The sequence below is a fragment of the Peromyscus leucopus genome, chromosome 10, assembly GCF_004664715.2.
Source record: "Peromyscus leucopus breed LL Stock chromosome 10, UCI_PerLeu_2.1, whole genome shotgun sequence".
Lineage (NCBI taxonomy): Eukaryota > Metazoa > Chordata > Mammalia > Rodentia > Cricetidae > Peromyscus > Peromyscus leucopus.
This window is the reverse complement of record NC_051071.1, coordinates 86,216,065-86,236,644: the sequence shown is the minus strand read 5'-3', so window position 1 is coordinate 86,236,644 and position 20,580 is coordinate 86,216,065. Positions and strand designations below refer to the sequence as shown.

Below are 20,580 nucleotides of genomic sequence, written 5' to 3'. Positions count from 1 at the left end.
GATAAAGATCAGACTGTTACGCACACGGTCTCTTAATTTTGATACTTAGCAGCTTCTGTAGTTTAGACATTCTTGGGCAGTTGGGGTAGAACGTCAGAGAAACTGTCACTAACTGAACCTTGTTCACTGTAACTGAACCCGGCTCAGGGTGGGAGACAGTGCCTGCCTGGGCTGCCTCCCACGACCTTCTCTGGGAACTCAGCTCTGCCCCTTGTGTGGCTGAAGTCTGCAGCACTTGGTGGCATGTGTCTCACGTCCACTTTGTCTCACAGGCGGTGACTGTTTATGAATGTTTGTCCGAGTGGGGCCAGATCCTCTGTGCCATCTGCCCCAACCCCAAGCTGGTGATTACGGGTGGAACAAGTACAGTGGTGTGCGTGTGGGAGATGGGCACCTCCAAAGAAAAAGCCAAGCCCCTCACGCTCAAGCAGGTAAGCACGCAGCGGGCAGAGGGTGGCCACATTCTCCTGCTCAGCTGCCAGGCTCCAGAACATGCTTGGGGAGGGTGTCGTTCAGCTCTGAGGGGTGAGGCTGGGTACTCTAGGCTGTCTTCAGACTCACGATCCCCAACCCCCTGGGTATGGAATTGCACCTGACCCAAAACAGGTTAATTTACTAGACAGGCTTCTCAATAATTAGAAAATGCTGTTTCTCAAAAAGTGTCTTAAGAGCTAAAGGAAGTTGTCTTTGACGACTGTTTCTGCATACCTAAGAAATACAAATGTTTCTTAGAAATTACTTGTACACTGAAGTGTTTTGCCAGCCAGGTATATTTTCTGTAGATTCATGTAGATGCTCTCCCACGGTGGCGCCGCTTCGCTGAAGTACCACGTCTAGTCGCCTCTTTTGTCCCTTGTCCTTCCTGAGGCCATGCAGGATGTACACCTGTGTCCAGCAGAGCACTGATGGTCTTGCTGTCAAGTATTTCAATTACTTCATCTTTATTTGATTCCAGTTTTACTTCATGCAAAAGCTTTTTGTTTTTTATTTTGCAGAGTCCATTTTCTGCTTCCAACTTTCCGTGGCTTCTGAGGATTGAATTTGGGGCATAAGGCTTGTGCTTAGACTCCTTTGCCCACCGAGTCATATCCCTGGTAGTAAGCTATGTTGTAGTACTTCATCTGTGATGGTTTTAGCGCAGATGTTTTTAAAATAAGGAGGATACATCTATGTTTTTAGGATGTAATTTGAAAAGCAGTTTATTAATAAAAATGTCTCATTTGTTCATACAGAACTCGGAGCCTCAAGTTATCCAAGGTAGTTACTGTGTCTGGGAGTGAGGGAGCACATCTTAGAATACAAAGCATGCCAACATGACCTTTGCGACAGATAGAGCCAGAACTTAAGTTCAGATCTGACTCCAAGTCTGTTTTAAAGCCAAAATCAGTGTGTTAGCTATGTATGGAAAGAATTAAGTTACCTGTCCAGCAACCTTCCACAGACCAAGGGCTCCTTAGACGCCCCACTGAGCTGAGCGGTGTGAGGGCATTCTCCACGGTGTCACAGATAAGGCTGCTGGTGGTTTTGCTGACCACACTCTCTAAAGGAACTGCTTCCCATCAGCCAACGGGTTGTGAGCTTATGTGCCATTGGTGTAGATTTAGGACTTAAAACAGCTTTCCATGCTTACTCGGCATACCTCCAGATGTCTGTATGACCAAAAAGTTAAGGCAACTCCTCATTTAAATGAGCACGTCCCGCTGGGGACAGGAGAGGAGGCACGTTTCCAGTAACTGGAACTCCTAACAGTGAGCAGAGACTTGTCTTCAAACTCTTCCCAACCTCCACACGCTGCAGTTCCTGGGTCCTGTTAGCTCTCTTGCTGCAGTCAGTTTGAAGGGCCCCCTCCGCCCCAACACAGACACCTCCCGTGCAGGATAGCGGACTCCAGCACGGTGGCCGTATGTCAGGACCATACCTCTCCCTTCATCTTTTAGGACCACAGACCACAACCGTGCCATTTTAATTTCTTTTTTTTCGTACACTTTTTAAAATCGTAGGTGCTCACAACCATCTAAATAAGCGTTTATGGCAAGAGAATAGAAACTCTCTACTTTGGGCCCATAGTCAGTGTATGACCACTTGGGAAGAGTGGATAGAAATCCACGTCAGTTGCGGCGGACATTCCTTCTTCCTTCAAAAGTCGAGGCCACCGTTTCCTTCCTACTGAGAAAAATGTAAAGATGGAGAGAAGGGTCTAGCCTGTGGCCCCACCCTGGGCATCCGGCTCGCTGGTGATGAGCCTGTCCTGTCTTCACAGCTGGGAGACCCCCCATTGTGACTGGCCTGACTGCTCGCTTTTCTCTTTCCGTAGGCTTTGCTGGGTCACACTGACACCGTCACCTGCGCCACCGCGTCGCTAGCCTATCACATAATTGTCAGTGGGTCCCGAGACCGCACCTGCATCATCTGGGATTTGAACAAACTGTCGTTCCTAACCCAGCTCCGCGGCCACCGAGCTCCCGTTTCTGCTCTTTGTATTAATGAGTTAACCGTAAGTAGTATATTTGGGAAATATACGGGCCGGACTAAACAAGACTGGAGTCTGTGTTGATGGATATTCACGGTGTGGAAGACACTGCATTCTGCTTGGTTTATAAATTGCTTGAAAAGCAAATGGATATTAAATTTTATAACCAGACAATAGTTTTATCCTAAAACAATCCATTCACTACTGCACACTTTAAAGAGAGCAAGAGTTGGTGAAAATAAAACATTCCAGAGTGTACTTCTCCAACCACGAGGAAATTGTGGGACTCGTTAAAAGTTTAAGAGTTTTGTTGAAATTTTTAATTACAATGTACAGTAAAAAGTGTTAACCCCTGGGTCCATGAACAAGAGATAAAATAATTATCAGGCTACTTTAAAAACCAGGTTTCAAAGTTACCAGAAGGTACTAGCTTTTTTAAAAGTTAGTGTTTCATATATAAATAAATGAGTCAGAATAAAATGAATACATTGGTCCAGAGTCTCCTGACAGCCAAGGCCTCCTGAGGTAGATCCATTGCTGAGTGGGGATGGTAAGCCAGGGGAGCCCAGTTGTGGGTTTACAGCGGCTGAGGCCTGCCTGTGAACACCCTGTGTAGGTGGTCCTCCATCTGCAGGTCGGTCCTGGGAATTACAGCGGTCCGCTCGTTGGCATCTGCAGATCGGTCCTGGGAATTACAGTAGTCCGCCCGTTGGCATCTGCAGATCGGTCCTGGGAATTACAGCAGTCCGCCCATTGGCATCTGCAGATCGGTCCTGGGAATTAAGAGCAGTCTGCCCGTTGGCATCTGCAGATCGGTCCTGGGAATTAAGAGCAGTCCGCCCATTGGCATCTGCAGATCGGTCCTGGGAATTAAGAGCAGTCTGCCCGTTGGCATCTGCAGATCGGTCCTGGGAATTACAGCAGTCCACCCGTTGGCATTGCAGCTACACCTGCTCACTGGCATCTTACCCCGGCCCTGCCCTGGGCTTCCCGGTGTCCTCACTCGCATCCACACAGCCTTTCGTTTGGGAGGCCCCCTCCCGCTTTGCTTCTCCCCAGATGATACTATTTGTAATAATGGTCTCAACCTGGTAACCAAATACCTGACAAAAGCAGGAGAGAAAGGTTTGTCTTGGCTCGTGGTACCTAAGTGGACGTAGTCCATCTTTGAAAGGAAGATAACAGCGGCTAACCCAGTCTAGTCTACGGGCTGAGAGTGGGTATAAGGCAGTTGTTCTACTGAAGTCTCTAAGAAGCAGAGAACTCAGGCCAGAGCAGGCCTGAAGTAGAGCCAGGCTGTAACCCTCAAAGGCCTACACTACAGTGATCTACCTCCACACATGTGCCTCCTGCCTCACCCAGTGTATGAGTCTGTGGGGTACATTTTACACCCAAACTATAACACTGAGTATTATTAACTGTGCGTTAGTCAAATAGTCTGTAGTCACTTGAAGAAATTCCGTTCTCGTGAATAGCCAACCCAGAGTGCCTGGTTGCTAGGAATAGGCGTGCTCGGAGCTGGGACTGCATGGGGGTACGCACCGGTGGAAGTATGACTTTGGGGGGCTTGTAGGGATACTGCACCTAAAAAACTTTCTCAGACTGTGAGCCCAACATAACCCCGAGGCCTTGGTGTTACTTATTGAGGTGCTTGATGCCGTGATTCATAGCACTGTAGTCTGGGCTTGTTCCGAAGTAGGCAGAACTGTGTTTCTCGTCTGTTGTCGAAGCCAGTGTACACACACTGGCTTGCAGCCAGTGCTTCTGGCTGTACGGAGCCATTGGGTTGGTTTTGTTTTGTTTGCTTGTTGAAGTTGTTCTAGAGGGGCTGGCTCAGAGGTTAAAAGCACCGGTTGTGCTTCTGTAGGACCAGGGTTCAATTCTCAGCATGCACATGGGGCCTCTTAACTGTAACTCCAGTCCTAGGAGATCTGAAGCCTCTCTTCTGGTTCATGTGGGCAGCAGGCAGGCACACATGACCCACAGACATGTGTGCAGACAAAACACTCGTACACATAATCTCTAAAAGATGGCTTGGTCATGTCTAAGTAACTTGTGGCTTCCCTTCCATCCACCCACAACTCTCTGTCCAGCTCCTTAGTGAACTGCATGTACTTCCTGCCTCTCGTTAGAAACCCGCAGGTTGGTTGGTGGCCTCGCTTGCTGTAGACACAGGTTTTACAGTAGCCGTTACAGTACTCTGTGGGGTCCGTCTGTCCTCTCAGTTACTGAGGAGAGATGCAGCACACCCAAGCTCATAGTTTCCCTCTGCTCTCCGGTCTTGGTTTTGAGTTCATTACGCCTCCATGTGTGATGCCTGGCTCCGGCAAGGACTCGGCTTTCAATTCTTGAAGAAGCTTCTGTTGAAGATATTTATATAGCAAGAACTGACTTCTAGGTTGCCTCAGAAATCATCCAGCCAGAAGTCCTCAGGACTAAAAAAGGTTTTGAGAGCTAGACGTGGAATATGAAGCTCAGCGTAAAGAGACTGACAGATTCCCCTTCTTCTCCTCAGGGGGACATTGTGTCCTGTGCCGGCACGTACATCCATGTGTGGAGCATCAACGGTGACCCTATCGTGAGTGTGAACACGTTCACAGGCAGGAGTCAGCAGATCATCTGCTGCTGCGTGTCCGAGATGAATGAATGGGACACACAGAATGTCATCGTGACGGGACACTCAGATGGGGTGGTTCGGGTAAGTGACCTCAGAAAAGCGTCCCGCTGTTCTCAAATGCATGCACACATGCGCACATGCACACATGCACACGTGCACACACGCCTTGAGGCCTTACATCCATGCTCAGGCTGGGGCCTACATGATTTCTGCTGAAACCTAAATGCAGTACATGTGTTTTGCTGCTTTCTATGTGGGTTGGCATCACACAAAAGACAGAGTGTGTGCTGACCTCTGTAGTCACTCAGGTGCGTGTGCTGACCTCTGTAGTCACTCAGGTGCGTGGCTTTCTCTCAGGAGAGTTTCCTTTTCTTTGTAACTCTGTTTCCCTTAATTGCGCCCTTTGTCAAAGCAGGGTGACTGATCATCAGCCTGCTTAATCATAAGCTCAGGCTTAGAGACCACGAAGCTGATAGCCCCTCCCAAACTACATGCCTCAGACAGCAAGCTTGGGGTGGGGGTACACACCTCTGTCTGCATTCCTGAGGCTACAGCCTCCACCACCAGATGTTTAAGGCACTACCAAAACTGCCACAGACAAATGTGCTTGGAGGTGGGGTTTGTAGTCCTGTATGCAGGACTTAAAGGGGTCTTTGTGGGAAACAAGTTTACTTCCCCAGTCACTGTCTTGGTTACTGTTACCATTCTGTTGCTGGGAAGACACCATGACCAAGGCAGCTTGTAAAAGAAAGCATTTAATTGAGGGCTTACCATCTCAGAGGGTGAGTCCATGACCATCGTGGCAGGGAGCGTGGCAGCAGGCAGGCAGGGCACAAGAGCATAGCTCAGAGTTTACATCCTGGCCTCAGATTGAAGACAGAGGAGAGAGAGAGAGAGAGAGAGAGAGAGAGAGAGAGAGAGAGAGAGAGAGAGAGAGAGAGAGAGAGAGAAGAGCAGAAACAAAATGGAAAGGAGGCAGAGAGAGAGAGGGGAGAGAGAGAGGGGAGAGAGAGAGAGAGAGAGAGAGAGAGAGAGAGAGAGAGAGAGAGGGAGAGGGAGGAGAGGAGAGCAGAAACAAAAAGGAAAGGAGGCGGCCGGGAGAGTGCCCGGGCCTAGGGTGAGCTTTTGAAGCCTCCTAATAGTCCACCAACTGGAACCAACCAGTCACATACTGTGGAGCCTCTGAGGCCCATCCTCACTCAAACCACCACCCTGACCATGATTCTAAACTGTCTTGACCCTCCAGTGAGGGATAGCTACCGTGTGAGGCAAGCGGTCTCCCAGCTTCAGAAAAACCTGTTTAGAGGCAACCATTGGAACCGTCCTCCTGGCCCTCAGAGCGCACCCTCATGAAGTAGCATGTTCGCGGTTCTCCGGTGTGACCCTGAGTGGTGTTCGCCGTCTCCGGTGTGACTCTGAGTGGTGTTCGCTGTCTCCGGTGTGACTCTGAGTGGTGTTGTTTCCACATCATTGTATTACAGTTCTGGAGGATGGAATTTCTACAAGTTCCTGAAACCCCCGCTCCTGAGCCTGTAGAAGACCTGGAAATGCAAGAAGGCTGTCCTGAAGCGCAGATAGGTACTTACCACTCTGATTGTCTAGGTCACGGGGCGGGGGGGGGGGGGCGGGGACGACACCTCACGCCGAGTAGCTTCAGGAGGCAAGGCTGGGTGCTGTGCACAGCACTGCATCTCTGCTACAGTTTCTGTGGTCCTGTGGCCAGGTGTGCCTAGTTCACCAGTGCCCTCTGAGTGAGGCAGGCTAGATACGGGAGTGGTTTTCCTGAAGTGCCGAGTCTCGGTTCTGGGGACATGGTGTTCGGTAAATCAGACAGCTCCTCACCTCAGTTCTACAGCTGCTGTGCCCAGCTTGTGGGGTGCAATGTGGACAGAAACAGGTGGGCGCCAGGCCCTTAAATTGCTCATAAGCCAAACATCAGTGCTCAGGCTGCCCACTCCTGCTCGTGTGGACACTAATTCCACCTGAAGACTGTTAGCTGTTATTTCTGATGTCTCTACAGAGCATCTGGGGACAGTGCCATGAAGCCAGCGGCATCCTGCCCCATGCCGCTGTCTCCAGAGGCTTCCCTTCCTGGTCTAGCACTGATGACTTACTGGAAAGAATCAGTTTCAGTCTGATGACCTCACGTCACCTCTGTAGTTAGTCTCTGCACACTGAGAATTGAATGACTTTGGTGATAGAAGGAAAAGGCACACTATCAGAAGAGCACACAGTGTCCGCTTTCTGTGCTGGAAAAAATAAATCCCATCAGCAGGACATCCTGGTGCTTGCGTTATACTGATAGTGGGAATTCCTACGGGCTGACGTGTAGCCTCAGAAGAGGTGATCTGAAGTGTTGGTGGGGAAAACATAAAATTCGGGAAAGTTTGATTCAGTAACTGTTTGGGGTTGCTGTTTTATCTAAGGCATTGGATTGCAGGGTCCAGGGAGAAGTGAGTCACTTTTCTTTAATGAATAACAGTGAACGATGAGATGGAAGGAGGGTCGTCCACGGGGTGAAGAGACATCCGTGTGTCATCGTCCATGTCTGTTGTACTGTGGCAGGTTTGCAGGAAGGAAAACAGTCCACAGAGAAGGACTGACTGTGCCGTGTCCCAGGGATGAGGCTCAAGGAAGGCGATCTGGGCTAGGCTCCCGAGAGGTCAGAGCCATCCCTCGGCAGCTTGGGATAGGACCTAAGTCTGCGTGTGTCGGCAACATTTGTGTTGCTGTGTGTAGCGAGCTGCCGCCTAAGTGCTTGTTATCAGTTTCTCTGTGTGTCTGTGCACACGGTTTCCTATTTATCTCTCTTTGGGAGGTGTTACCGAAGGAAGTAGATAATTGGTGTTAGGACATGTAAAATGACAATGGGAAGGAAAGATTCAAAATGTAAACTTTCACAAGGAACTTACTCGTCTTAGAAGTCACGTGGTTACCGACGGCCGCAGCCAGGGCCCTGGACTCGGTCCTTCCTCTGCTGTTGGTAAACAGAGTACAGGGCTCATAGTTTAGAGGACGTCGAATACAGAGGCATGGCAGGGAGGAGCCTGGGGGAGGGAGGAGATGCTTTGAGGAGCTGGGCAGGATTTTAGACACAGAAGCCGTGGGATTGGGTCCCCACGTCAGGTAGCACCAGTTCACACCGACGTTGGGAAGACAAGTGGAGAAATGGTGTCTGCAAGTCCAAGTGAGGGGAACCAGGTTGTGGGGAGAGCCAGAGCAGCCACACGGTGTCAGGGAGCGTGTGCTCTGGGTTCCACTCTGAAGGGTAAAATGCCATGCCACAGACGTTCTCAGACGTGGTCTAGCAAATGGAACTCTAAGGCAGATCCTACACTTGGTTACTGTGTGTAACCTTACTGGAGATACTTGGCTCAGAGTGCCCTGCCAGCTGTGATTGGGCCTTCCACCCACCGGAAGGAAAACGAGCAAGGCCCAAAGTGAGTCTGACTGATGCGTCTGCCGTTTCTCGTCCCCTCGTGCTTTCCCAGGGCAGCAAGCCCAGGATGAAGACAGCACGGATTCCGAAACGGAGGAGCCGAGCATCAGCCAGGACCCGAAGGAGACGGCCAGCCAGCCCAGCAGCACCAGCCACAGGCCGCGGGCCGCCTCCTGCAGAGCCACGGCCACGTGGTGTACGGACAGCAGTTCCGACGACTCCAGGCGCTGGTCCGACCAGCTCAGTCTTGATGAGAAGGACGGCTTCATATTTGTGAACTACTCTGAGGGCCAGACCAGAGCACATCTGCAGGGCCCCCTCGCCCACTCCCACCCCAGCCCCAACCCCATCCCCATCGAAGCACGGAATTACAGCAGATTAAAACCTGGTAACTTGAGATCTAGTATCTTTCTCCCTGCCTGTGAGTGGTGTGATAGGTTGTGTGTTTTGAGCTCGGGGGGTCCAGCTCCTTTGGGGTCCAGCTCCCTTGACCAGCTCTGTGGCCCGGGCACAGACAAAGGCCTCAGACAGCTCCCCTGTAGATCAAGCGAGGCATGTTTTACACAAGAAACCCCAGTCCAAACCCTGCTTTGATGGATGGAGCGCCCTGGGTCTAGCTGGTCTCTGTCTCCCACCCCTCCGTTCCAGGGTACCGGTGGGAGCGGCAGCTGGTGTTCAGAAGCAAGCTGACGATGCACACGGCCTTCGATCGAAAGGACAATGCGCACCCAGCTGAGGTCACCGCATTGGGCGTCTCCAAGTAAGGGCCAGGCTTCTCGGAGCCCATTTGTCTTCCTGGATCCTTGGCATAGCTAGGGACCCGGGTTTCGACCCCATCCTTGAGACCTGTGTTATCCTGTGTGTCTGCTCTGCTTCTTCTGGTCTGAAACTTGGCGCTGTGTGGATTTTAATTCCCAACAAATAAACCAAATGCCACCTGTGTGCTTTAAAGACACAGCAAGGCTTGAGCCGAGGAAAATAGAAATGGGAAAATAAATCCAGGCCGGATTGATTTTTGTCTGTTTTAACTAGCTCCCTCTGAGGGAATCGGGGCTTCCTCAACACCCTGAGCCCTGGACCATCTTTTCCTTCTCGTGTTCTCCACAGGGATCACAGCAGAATCCTCATCGGCGACAGTCGGGGCCGAGTGTTCAGCTGGTCGGTGAGTGACCAGCCCGGCCGCTCTGCCGCTGACCACTGGGTGAAGGACGAGGGCGTCGACGGCTGCTCGGGCTGCTCCGTGCGCTTCTCCCTCACCGAGAGACGGCACCACTGCCGGAACTGTGGGCAGCTCTTCTGTCAGAAGTGAGTGTCCCGACTTGTGCGGGTCCCAGGGGGAGGGCCGTTTGCTTGGGCCTGGCGCCAGCTCTGCCTGGCTTCGGGCCCCCCGCTCTAGGATGCCGGTTTGGTGTAACCGATTTCAGCTCTGCCCTCCTCTTGTTTCTATGATTAAGAGCTGTCATAGTAAGTACAGAAATCATCCAAAAGAGCTGTCACCCTGACTTGAAATGCACATGTTCACCTCGTCACGACTGTTGTGGAGGCACACGGGGTGTGGGCACATCCACACTGCACGTAGGCCTTCAGTCCAGCCCACCCTCGCTGGTGGCATTTGTACACACACTATTGTTTCTCAGCTCTACACGCTGCACTGTTTGCACTTTCCTGTAAAGTTGTCCTCAGCCTTCTAACCCATTCACAGATGACCATTATTCTAGTATGTTCGCTTTAACAGTGTGCCGGGGATTTTACTTCAGGACTTTGTAGGAACGTGTTCCTTATCCTTGCCTCCTAAGGAGTCTTGGTGTTACCTTTCCGTTTTGCAAACACTATAAATAATGCTACAGAATATTCCGTTCTAAGTGCCGATCCTCCCCCCAGGAGACAGGATAGATCAACTCTGCAGGTCTCTGGCTTCTGTTTTAACTTTGCATTTGTACTGTCTGGTGCAGAGGCTTCAATTTTGGTTGCATTTATTATACATGCAGTTTGTGCGTGTGTGTTAGGATGTGTGTGTCCTAAGTTTGATCAGACAGGAAACTAGTGTCTTTTAAAGTTTCCAAGTTTTACTTTTTACATTTAATCTTTGATCCCTTTGGAGTATAGGTTGGCTATGATAAGGCAGGATGAAGGTGCTCACACGAGCAGGCCTCCCTTGCCCTGCACACACAGGAGATCCCTGCACATGCCACTCTGACGCCCACATTGCCTCACTGTAAACACTTCCACAAAAGACACCTACATAATCATTTTCTAAGGCAAGTTCTGAGGTTCCTTAGGCAACATATGGTTCCAGGTGAGGAGGTGGCGGCCATTCCATTGACTCTGGCCAAACGCTCACAAGTTACTGAAGCCCCCTGAGCTTGTCTGTGTGTGAAAGATGGATAAAGACAGCCTGCTTTTAGAGCTTAGAGAGTACCCAGTGATAGCAAGTGCAGAGACAACGGATAGCTGGGATTTAAGGTGTTCTAATTACTATTTTTTCTAAAAGCCCTGTTCTTGGAAGTAGATTGAAAGTGAATTAGCAGGAATGTCACTGCCAGCATTTCTGACTGGAACTTGTATGAGGTGGGGCAGAGGGTCCTGCCATGTAGCACTGTGCTTTGATTTCTTAATTACAGGTGGAGCACCCCAGTGTGGTGCTCAATACTGCCGCATACCTGTTCCTTGTAGTGTTTTCAAAATCTTAAGTATAGGTAATTTGTTAAATTATCCATGGCTTTCAGATGTGTGGTGAAGGCTATTGAGAGCATTGGCTAAGTGGTAACTGCTGACTAAGTGAGGCCCAGGAGGAGCCTGGGGAGGAAGGAGCAGCCTGGCCCGCAGCCTTCCTGCCCTCTGCTCCTGATGGTGTCAGTCCAGTGACCCTCTTAAGCACTTGGTTTAGTTTCTGACAACCAGGTAAACAATGTGAATCTGCATCTCTGTTTTGTGAGAGTCCAAGCTCAAAGTGACTTTTAATGCCATGCCTGGCGGCATTTCCTACTTTAGTGTAAGAAAAGAAACCCTCAGTACTTTTGAAAGACAATGCTGAGTGGCCTGTGCAGGCACTGCACTTAATGAGAAAAGCCAAAGAAATTGCTTTTAAGAAATGATTGCAGAACTGGGGTGCAGTCTACTTGCTAGCATGTTTGGGACACGCTGTATTCCTATTTATGAGGAACCGACAGTCTCACTTTCCAGGGTTCGATCTCCAATACAGAAGAATAAAAATGATCAGCTGGGTGTGGGAACGCACACCTTTCATCCCAGCACTTGGGAGGCAGAGGCAGGCGGGTCTCTGTGAGTTTGAGGCCAGCCTGGTCTACAAAATGAGTTCCAGGAACAGCCAGGACTACACAGAGAAACCCTGTCTTGAAAAGCCAAAGAAGAAGAAGAAGGAGAAGGAGGAAGAGGAGGAAAAGAAAAATGGTCAAGGATATAAGCAAAATGTTGAAGGACAAAACTTGTGCAAAGCGCCCTTTTAGACATGCAGTGGTTAACCAGCACATTGCTGGTTAGAACCGCCCAGTATTTACCTGCTTCTCCACAGACCCAAAGCATCATGGGTATCACATCCCGAATTGAGTGGTTGTGAGTGAACGCTGGAAATCAACAGGAGAGAAACGGAAACCTCATAAAACCTTGAGATTTGAGGCAAAGGCAACATAGAAGAAACTATCCCAGCATACCTCTCCCCTTGCCCTGCGCTGCTGTGGTGCCGGGGAAGAGAAGTCTGCCCTCTACCTGGAAGAGAGGAAGGAGAATCACAGCAAAGCAGCCAGGCAGCCATGGGAGATCCCAGGAAGCGCCGCAGCCCATACAGGCGTGCAGCTTAGCTGGCCTGGAAACCTGAGTCTGCACAGGGGCCTATCACTCCAGCTCCCATTGAACCACCAGGAGCCATCTTGAAAAGAGACCCGTTAACTGAATTTGGACTGCTCCAAGGTCAGAATACCATGAATCAAGACTCCACAAATACTCCGCCACATTGGCTCCTGGGTAGCTGCCTCAGGAACCAATCATGGGTCAGCAGAGTTACCCTGACACCCAGTGTTAGGAGTTATTAATTAGAAAGCAGATGTCAGCACAGATTGGAAGAGGCATCAAGGATAGTGGAGCCTGCCCTCCAGGGTGTGGCCAGTTGTGACGAGTTTTACACGGGGACCTGGACAGAAGGAAGGCTGTTGACACACTGACTCCCACCCTCCCACAGAGTTCCCAAGAAAAGAAAGAACTCTGTGGTTCCACTGTTCCCACACACAAAGGACCCTCCAGAGGGCCTTAGCAGAGCAACAGCCACAGTCCCAGCCACGGGACACACAGCCTCTGGATGCCTGGACTTGGCCAGCGATTTTTGTATTCTACTCTCACCCACCCCTGCAAGCATTTCTGAATCGGGAAGGGGCAAGCTCCCAGGTCTTCCCGGATGACCCCCATGCACAGGGTGGGGAGGGAGGCTGCAGTCTCGTTCTGTGCAGGCTTGATCGCAGTAGCAGCAGAGGGGGTAACAGCCCCTGCTGGCCACACAGCTATGGTGGTCCCTGCCGTAATCATAGAAACACACACTGTCTGGTCGTGCACCGCTGACGAAGGGGGGCGTGAGGGCCGTGAGGGGGTGAGGGCCATGGGGGGGTGCTCTTCCTCTGAAACAAGCCGGGCCGTACCTCAGTCAGAGGAGGGCCTTCAGACCCCCGACTGCACACGGGTGCCCCCAGTGACAGATCCTTACAGGTGGCAGTATCTGCAGCAGTGCCTGAGAAGACCTCCAGCCCCTTTAGCAGTCACCACTCACCCCCACTTCGCCATCTACTCCACACCTGACCACACGCCAGCCTCCATCCAGGAGGTCCTGGCCCAGCATCACTAATGAAAGCCGGAGAGGCCACCGCAAGGCTGCCGTATAGCGCTTATCTGGACATAAACTCAACACTGCACAGTGGATACTCCAAGACATAGCCGTAGAATTCTCCCTATCTCGTGAAAGTGGTAGAGACATTCACCCCTGTCCCAGCTTGCTTTTCCTGTTGCTGTGGTAAATGCCATGACCAAAGCAATTGGGTCAGAAAGGGTTTGGTTGGCTTATACTTCAAGGTTCATTTCTGAAGGAAGTCCGGGCAGGAACTCACAGTAACTGGGGAGAACCGTGGAGGAAGGCTACACGCAGTTGGCTTCCTCTGGCTCACGCTCAGCTAGCTTTCTTACCCAGCCCGGAGCCACTTGCACAGAGATGCCCCTGACCACAGTGGGCTTGGCCTTCCTGTCTCAATTAGCAATCAAAAAAAATGCCCCATAGACACGCCCGCAAGCCAACTGGATTGGATGAAGGTCCTTCCATTGAGACTTGCTTTCCCAAGTTGCGTCGGGTTGATGATTAAAACTAAGCGGTACACCTCTCTGAGATGTACAGATCTCAATATAAGAAGAGGAAAAGCATGAAAAACCAGTGTAATGTGATGTTTCCTCAGTGGCATAGCTCTGAAATAGCCAGCTTCAAACATACCAAAGCATCTAGATGAAGGCAGTCAGAATGGCAAGCTTCCATACCTGGGAATCAACAACTTGGGAAGTGAAGACTGGCTAAGGAGACCCTTCGGATGATGAGTGGTTGCCATGGAAGCTGGAGGACCAGACTTGGACCCCAGGATCCACATGAGAAACTGAGCCTGATGCTACAGGCGCTGAGGGACCAGCCAGCCTAGCCTGGTCTGTGGTCTCCAGAAACCTAGTGGATGGCTCCTAAGGAACAGTACCTGAGGTTGACCTCTGCCCTGCACACACACACACACACACACACACACACACACACACACAGTGAAAATCATGAAACACTGAAGGATGACATGGAAGAAGACAGTAAAAGCCTGGAAGGCCTCCCGTGCTCACGAACTAGAAGAATGAATATGGTCATCTAAGATGTCCATGCCACCCAAAGTAAGCTCAGATTCATGGTGGTCCCCTTCAGAATACCAATGGCATTCTTCATAGAACTAGGGAAAACAACCCTAAAATTAATAAGGAAACAAAAAGAAATCAGCCATAATAGCTAGAGCAGCATGGTGCTGAAATAAAAGACTGGTGGGCCAGCGGGCTAGTTTGCAGACACATAGGTAAGCCTGTGCACTGTGGCTGACTGGTAAGTTGCCAGACACACACTGAAGATAACAGCCTTTTCAACCCTGGGTTTGGAAAACCAGGTAACCACGTGCAGGAGATTAATGCTTGACCCTCCCTAGTACTTTGTATGGAAGTCAGCTCAAATGACTCTCAATGTACCGAAGGAGAACACAGGAGAGATACTTTAAGATACTGATTTAGACTGGGCGGTGGTGGCGCACACCTTTAATCCCAGCAGAGGCAGGCAGATCTCTGAGTTCAAGGACAGCCTGGTCTACAGAGCAAGTTCCGGGACAGCCACGGCTACATCAAAGGGGAAAAAAAGTTACTGGTTTAGGCAATTTTCTAGATCAGACTCCAAAGCACCAAAAGCAAAACGTGACAAATGGAATCTCATCACACTAAAGATTCTGCACAGAAAAGTATGCAATGAGCAATTGAAGAAACCGCCTATAGAACGGGAGAAAACCTCCTAGCTATTCACACAGGATTCGCATCTAGAACACATTCACAAAAACTAGGAAATCTAGATTAAAAACTGATCTGAATAGATACTTCACAGATAACCAGTAAATATATAAAATAATACTCAGTGACATTAGGGAATACAAATCAGAGTGACAGTGAGATTCCATCTGACCCTAGTCTGAATAACGGCCACCAATACAACAGTAACAAATGTCCCTGAGGACAGGAGGACACGAGGCTCTCATGTACTGTTGTGAGATGTAAATCAATGCAGTGGATGGAAAACTAAGAACGGCCACGTGGCCCAGCTATCCTTGAGTATACATCCAAAGAAATGGAAGTGAGCCAGCACATGAGAGATCTGCATAGCCGTGTTCATCGTAGCTTTAGTCACAGACGCCACAGGTAGGGTCGGCCTAGGTAGCCAGCAACGAATGAGTGGATTCATAGTTACAAAATGGCTGTAGATGAGCCACGTGAGCCGAGTTCAAATCTAGGGACCCACATGATGGAAGATGAGAACAAACTCCCAGAGGTTGTCCTCTGGCTTCCACGTGTGCTGCACACACACACACACACACACACACACACACACACACACGTTAAATAAAATGTAAGGATGGCGTAAATTTCCGGTGCATATGTATACACACCGTATTAGTTGTCCTTAAAGGATGACGGAAGGAAGCTGAAGGGCATTTGTGCTGAGGTAGGCCATACAGAGAAAGACAAATACATCACACAGCCAAGGCCATATACTGAGACTTAAAAAGTGAATAAATGAAAGTTGGCCTGACCTGAAAGTAGTGATGAGTAGATAGTAGTTAAGGAGCTGGGGGTGGAGACAAAGACAGGAGAGATGAGTGGTTAGATAGTGCGTGCTTGCACGTGTCTAGAAATATCCCTGAATGCCATCGATAAATATGTAACTAATATAAATTGACAGAAATAAAATGAGCAGTTCCTAGGAGGCAAGAAATTCAAAACAAGGAAATGCATCTAAGTGGGCAGTAGGGCAAGATGGCCATTGAGTCTTCTGATCAAATGGGAAAGGTTAGGTTCAGTGACGACATTGCCACACCTGCCACACCCATAGCCAGAACCTGGGGGACCGCCCGGCTCATGTGAGGTCACGGGAAGCTCGGCAGTGGTCGGTCTTTTACTTCCACCTTGTGGAGCTCAGGGGTGAGACTCCGATCGATCTCCTGGCTGGTCATCAGGCTCCCCTCCACCACCCCCACCAGCCACCTCCCTGACGCAGAGCAGGGGTTCCCAAGCAGTTAAAAGCTCCTGGCCTCAGGGTGGACGCAGTTTTGCAGCCCCGCTCTGTTGTGTTTTTCTCATTTTCTCCTGGCGTCTCCGCAGGCTACTCACTGCGGTGTTCTTTGGTCCTGGGCAGCAACATGAGCCCAACCAGCGTGGCATTGGGCGTGTTCCTGTGTCCTGCTCTCTGACGCCAGGCTGCTGCTTCCCAGCCCAGTCTCCCATTCCCCGCGTCCTCACCACAGGTGGCTCATGGAGAGGATCCGTGACTAAATTCTCTTCCCTTCCTTCAGGTGCAGTCGATTTCAGTCAGAAATCAAGCGCTTGAAGATCTCCTCTCCCGTGCGAGTCTGTCAGAACTGTTACTACAGCCTGCAGCACGAGAGAGGGATGGAAGACGGACCTCGGAACTGCCGGGACTGAGGGGGCTGACGCGACCGTGGCCTGGGGAGCTCCTTGGGTCCTGCCATGGCTGTGAGGACATGGAAGCAGGCTCCGTTGACCCACCTCTTCAGGCTGAGTGTTTGAAGTGTCGAGTTCAAAGGGATCATGGATCACGGGTTCGAGGCCGGTGACTGGCAGGCACTATGCAGTGAACAGCACACGCTTTTTGGAAAGCAAGGTGGTTCCCAGGAGTGTTTCAGAACCCGGGCCACCCATAGTGTAGCTGTCTCCAAGAGCAAACGCCGTACTCCCAGCTGTCTCCTGCATCTCATTTTTATAGAGCTATTCATCCTTATTTGGAAAAAAATCAACAAAAACTTTTAAAAATAAGGCTTCTAGAAAACGGTTGTAAATCTGACTTCTTTGCAAGCAGCTGTGTATATTGTAAATAGGTATAAAGGCCTTTTTTTTTTCTAAATAAGGACCTACTTGCCTGTAACATGAGACTTCAAACTAAGCCACTAACTCAATGAACTATTTAAGGTTTGTCTAACATCTCTCAATTATAAATATGGGTTTTTTTTATCCTCAAAGACATTATCTGTAATATTTTTTTCCTGTTCAAACCAAGCCTGTGTGCCTGATACCATTTCTTTGAAGTTGCCCACAGTATCTCCACTTAAAAATAGGCTAGTAACCAAAATATTGTAGCCCTGCTTTAGGAGCTAGTGTGGGAGAAAAGAAGTGTGGTCATGAGGTAACCTGCAAATACCTGAGCATCATGTTCTGGCTGCATACCGCCACAGTGTTGTTCTGATGTGACGGGCCCCGTAAACTGACCTGTGGGCTGCGTGGTCCCAGCACACCTCAGCATCGCCTAGAGGGGATCAGGTGACCAATGTCAGGCAGAGCACAGCCCTGCCTCAGCTAATGGAAATATATTTGCATGTGACCCCAAATTAGCTTCTCTGCATAGAGCATAACAAGTGTGTGTCTTTGGAGACACTGTGTTCGACTACATCTTATTTTCAAAAAAGAGTTTAAAAGAGTGTACAGAATTAACATTTAAACCTTGTAAAACTGGATCATGTCAGAACTGCTTAAAATGAACCTTCTCCATTTAAGGCCATCTACCTGAAAACAGTGAGATTTATACTGTATCGATGTCTATTTTTTTGGTTTTGCTATGAATATAATTACAGTATTTTAATATTTAGTTATTTAATTTGTTCTACTAGTTGGATACAGAACACACAAATCCAGGAGGATTAAAGCTGGTGGGAGCTAAGAGATAAGTTTATAGAGAAACGGCTTTGGTGGTGGGATTTTTTTAAAATGTGTGTTATGTACATAAATATAAATATATATATATGAAATCAAATAAAACAATTAATCTAGATTTTAACATTTTCAGATACTTAGTGCTAATAATATGAACAACTCTAAAAGCCCTGTGATTTGAACAATGTAGAATCACTAATGGCCCAAGAAGGACAGGCCGTGGCACCCCCACAGAGGGAGGCATGATTCAAAGGACAGTGGCTTTGGCTTCCCTAACTCTCCATCTTTAGCCCTGGTGACAGGCACACTTATGCACTAAAATGCACATATATGCACATGTGTCCAGAAATAGGCATTTGGTACAACAGTGACCTTGTACCCGATGGGCTGAAAGCAGCTTCAGAACAAGCTTGTTCTTCCTGATCAGCAGGTCTCCAGGAGAAACCGTGACGTGACGGCTGCTTTAGTGCCTTATGTTTCCCAAATTTAAACCTTCCTTTCGAGGTTTCAGCCTGCAGTCTCTGATCCATAGCGAAACTGACTCCGGCGCTTCCATTTCTAAGCGCTCAGCTAGACGCGGGGAGGAGGGTGGTTGGCATTAACTCTTCACTTGAAGAAAAGTTGCTTTTGCTTTGTTTTTCTTTCTGTCTCACGCACCGCCATCTCCCCATCGAGTTCTTAGACGGACGCTGGTGTTCCCCAGTTGCAGAAGCTGCTGCTGCTGCTGCTGCTGCTGCTGCTGCTGCTGCTGCATGGTGGTGGGCTGGCCCTGTCTGCCTCTGGACGCTTTGTAGCAGTGTTACTCTGCACTTTTGAAAAGAAGCGCCCTCCTTTGGCCCATGACCCACGTTTCCCCACACCCCATGGCAGAGGTGTTCCAGGACTGGACTCTAGGAATGTGTGTGAGCCACCTGAAGCTTGTTCCTCTGTCTAGCCCACAGTTCTACGGGATGAATGCTCTTACACTTTCAGACACAACTTCCATAACTCGTATGTGGGAACCAAACCCCTCACAATAGTATTTCCTCTGGCAGCTGGTGCTGTGGGCAACTTTTTTGTTCCATCAGCTTTGGTTTTTGTTTTCTTTTCACTTCTGCAGAACTCACAGTCATTCACACAGGGTAGCGCACGCACTCACGTCCGCTGGCTCATTGCTTCTCTGGTAATTCCTCTGTGTTCTGTGCCAATCTGCTTAGCAACATTGTGTGTGTCCACTTTCCTGTGGTCTATATTCTTTTTCTGAGTACCTCACGGGGCTCCAGCCTGATCTCTGTTGATCCTTCTACCCATCCATCCATCCATCCATGCATCCATCCCTACGCATCCATGTACTCTGGCACATCCGTGTGTAGCGTGCAAGTGTAACGTCATGCTTTTGAAGACGAGAAGTAGCTGCCCGTAGCAGCCAGCCCTCTGGAGAATAGCAAAACACTCTAGATAAGTTATTTTGCACTTTCTTATGTATAAAGGTGGTAGAAACTTATTTTTGCTTTGTATCATTTAAATACATTTTGTTTTGGTAAAGGAACTGTATAAACTATTTATGCTGTTAAAATGTTTTTAGAAAGTATTTTTAATTTCAGCAAGTTTGGTTACTTGTTGCATGACCATTATTAACAGAGCTGACTTTCTGTGTCAGTGCGATGTATATTTTTGTCCCGTTGTTAACTTGTGAGCCCTAGTACTGGCCAATTATTTGTACAGCAGCAGAAGTAAATTGAAGATACTGGCTACGACTGGATTGATTGTGGACTTTTGTACTGTATTGCAGAATCCAATATCTGTTTCTCCGGTGGTTATGTAAAAGGCCTGCAGAACTCCTATCTGGTGTGCAGTCTGTGATTCTGAGTGTTCACTGTATCTCTGTCTGATGCAAAAAGGTAGACAAGTACAATCCATGATTAAATGCAATAGTCCAGGTACTTAAGTATTTTTTTCATTTCAAATAAATACCTACTATTTACCACAAAAAGAAATTTAAGTTGTTTTAAATTAAGTTCTTCAGAAAAGTAAAACACAAGTGATTCTAACTCTCCTCCATGCTTATGTAATGTTTTCCTGGTTGCTCGCGTTTCTTTCCTCTCTGCTTAAATTGCAGAGATGAGCCGTTAGGGTCACATTAAAGTTCCCGTTTGATCCACACTTATGAACCAGGCCTTCTACATCCTCAATTCCCAGCCATACTGGGTTCCCCAGGCTGGTGACTGGGGGGGAGGGGTGGCAGAAAAGGGAGGCCAGTGGTTTCTGGGGGACATGCTTTCAAATTTGAATTGGCCTATCAAAAAAAGACCTTTTTGCATGATTTTGGTTCTTTTTTTCTGAGCATTGTTTTCTATTTGTCATTGTAAAAAGCACAACTGTGTGTGCGTGTGTGTCCGTGTGTGTGTGTGCGTGTGTCTGTGTCCCATCCCACCTGTCTTCTGAAGTCCTGCAGCCACTCTGAGCAGCTGTGCCTTCCAGTTCACCTCCCAGCGTTGAGATTCACAGCCCGTTACTGGTATTATCATTATCCTCATCATTAGCCATTTGGTTTTAAGGTAGCAGCATTCCCAGGAAAGAAAC

At 49.0% G+C, this 20,580-nt stretch overlaps 1 protein-coding gene across 1 annotated transcript in view; it reads left to right on the top strand.

The window, feature by feature from the left end:
* Wdfy3 (WD repeat and FYVE domain containing 3) overlaps nucleotides 1-19,990 on the top strand; it is a 253,962-nt gene extending 233,972 nt beyond the window's left edge. The window contains 8 exon segments of the mRNA XM_028867282.2: nucleotides 273-431; nucleotides 2,315-2,494; nucleotides 4,986-5,168; nucleotides 6,569-6,665; nucleotides 8,579-8,914; nucleotides 9,175-9,286; nucleotides 9,634-9,831; nucleotides 16,647-19,990. Coding sequence (XP_028723115.1) covers nucleotides 273-431; nucleotides 2,315-2,494; nucleotides 4,986-5,168; nucleotides 6,569-6,665; nucleotides 8,579-8,914; nucleotides 9,175-9,286; nucleotides 9,634-9,831; nucleotides 16,647-16,776 — 1,395 coding nt within the window. The 3' untranslated portion in view covers nucleotides 16,777-19,990.
* The last annotated feature ends 590 nt before the right edge of the window (nucleotides 19,991-20,580 follow it).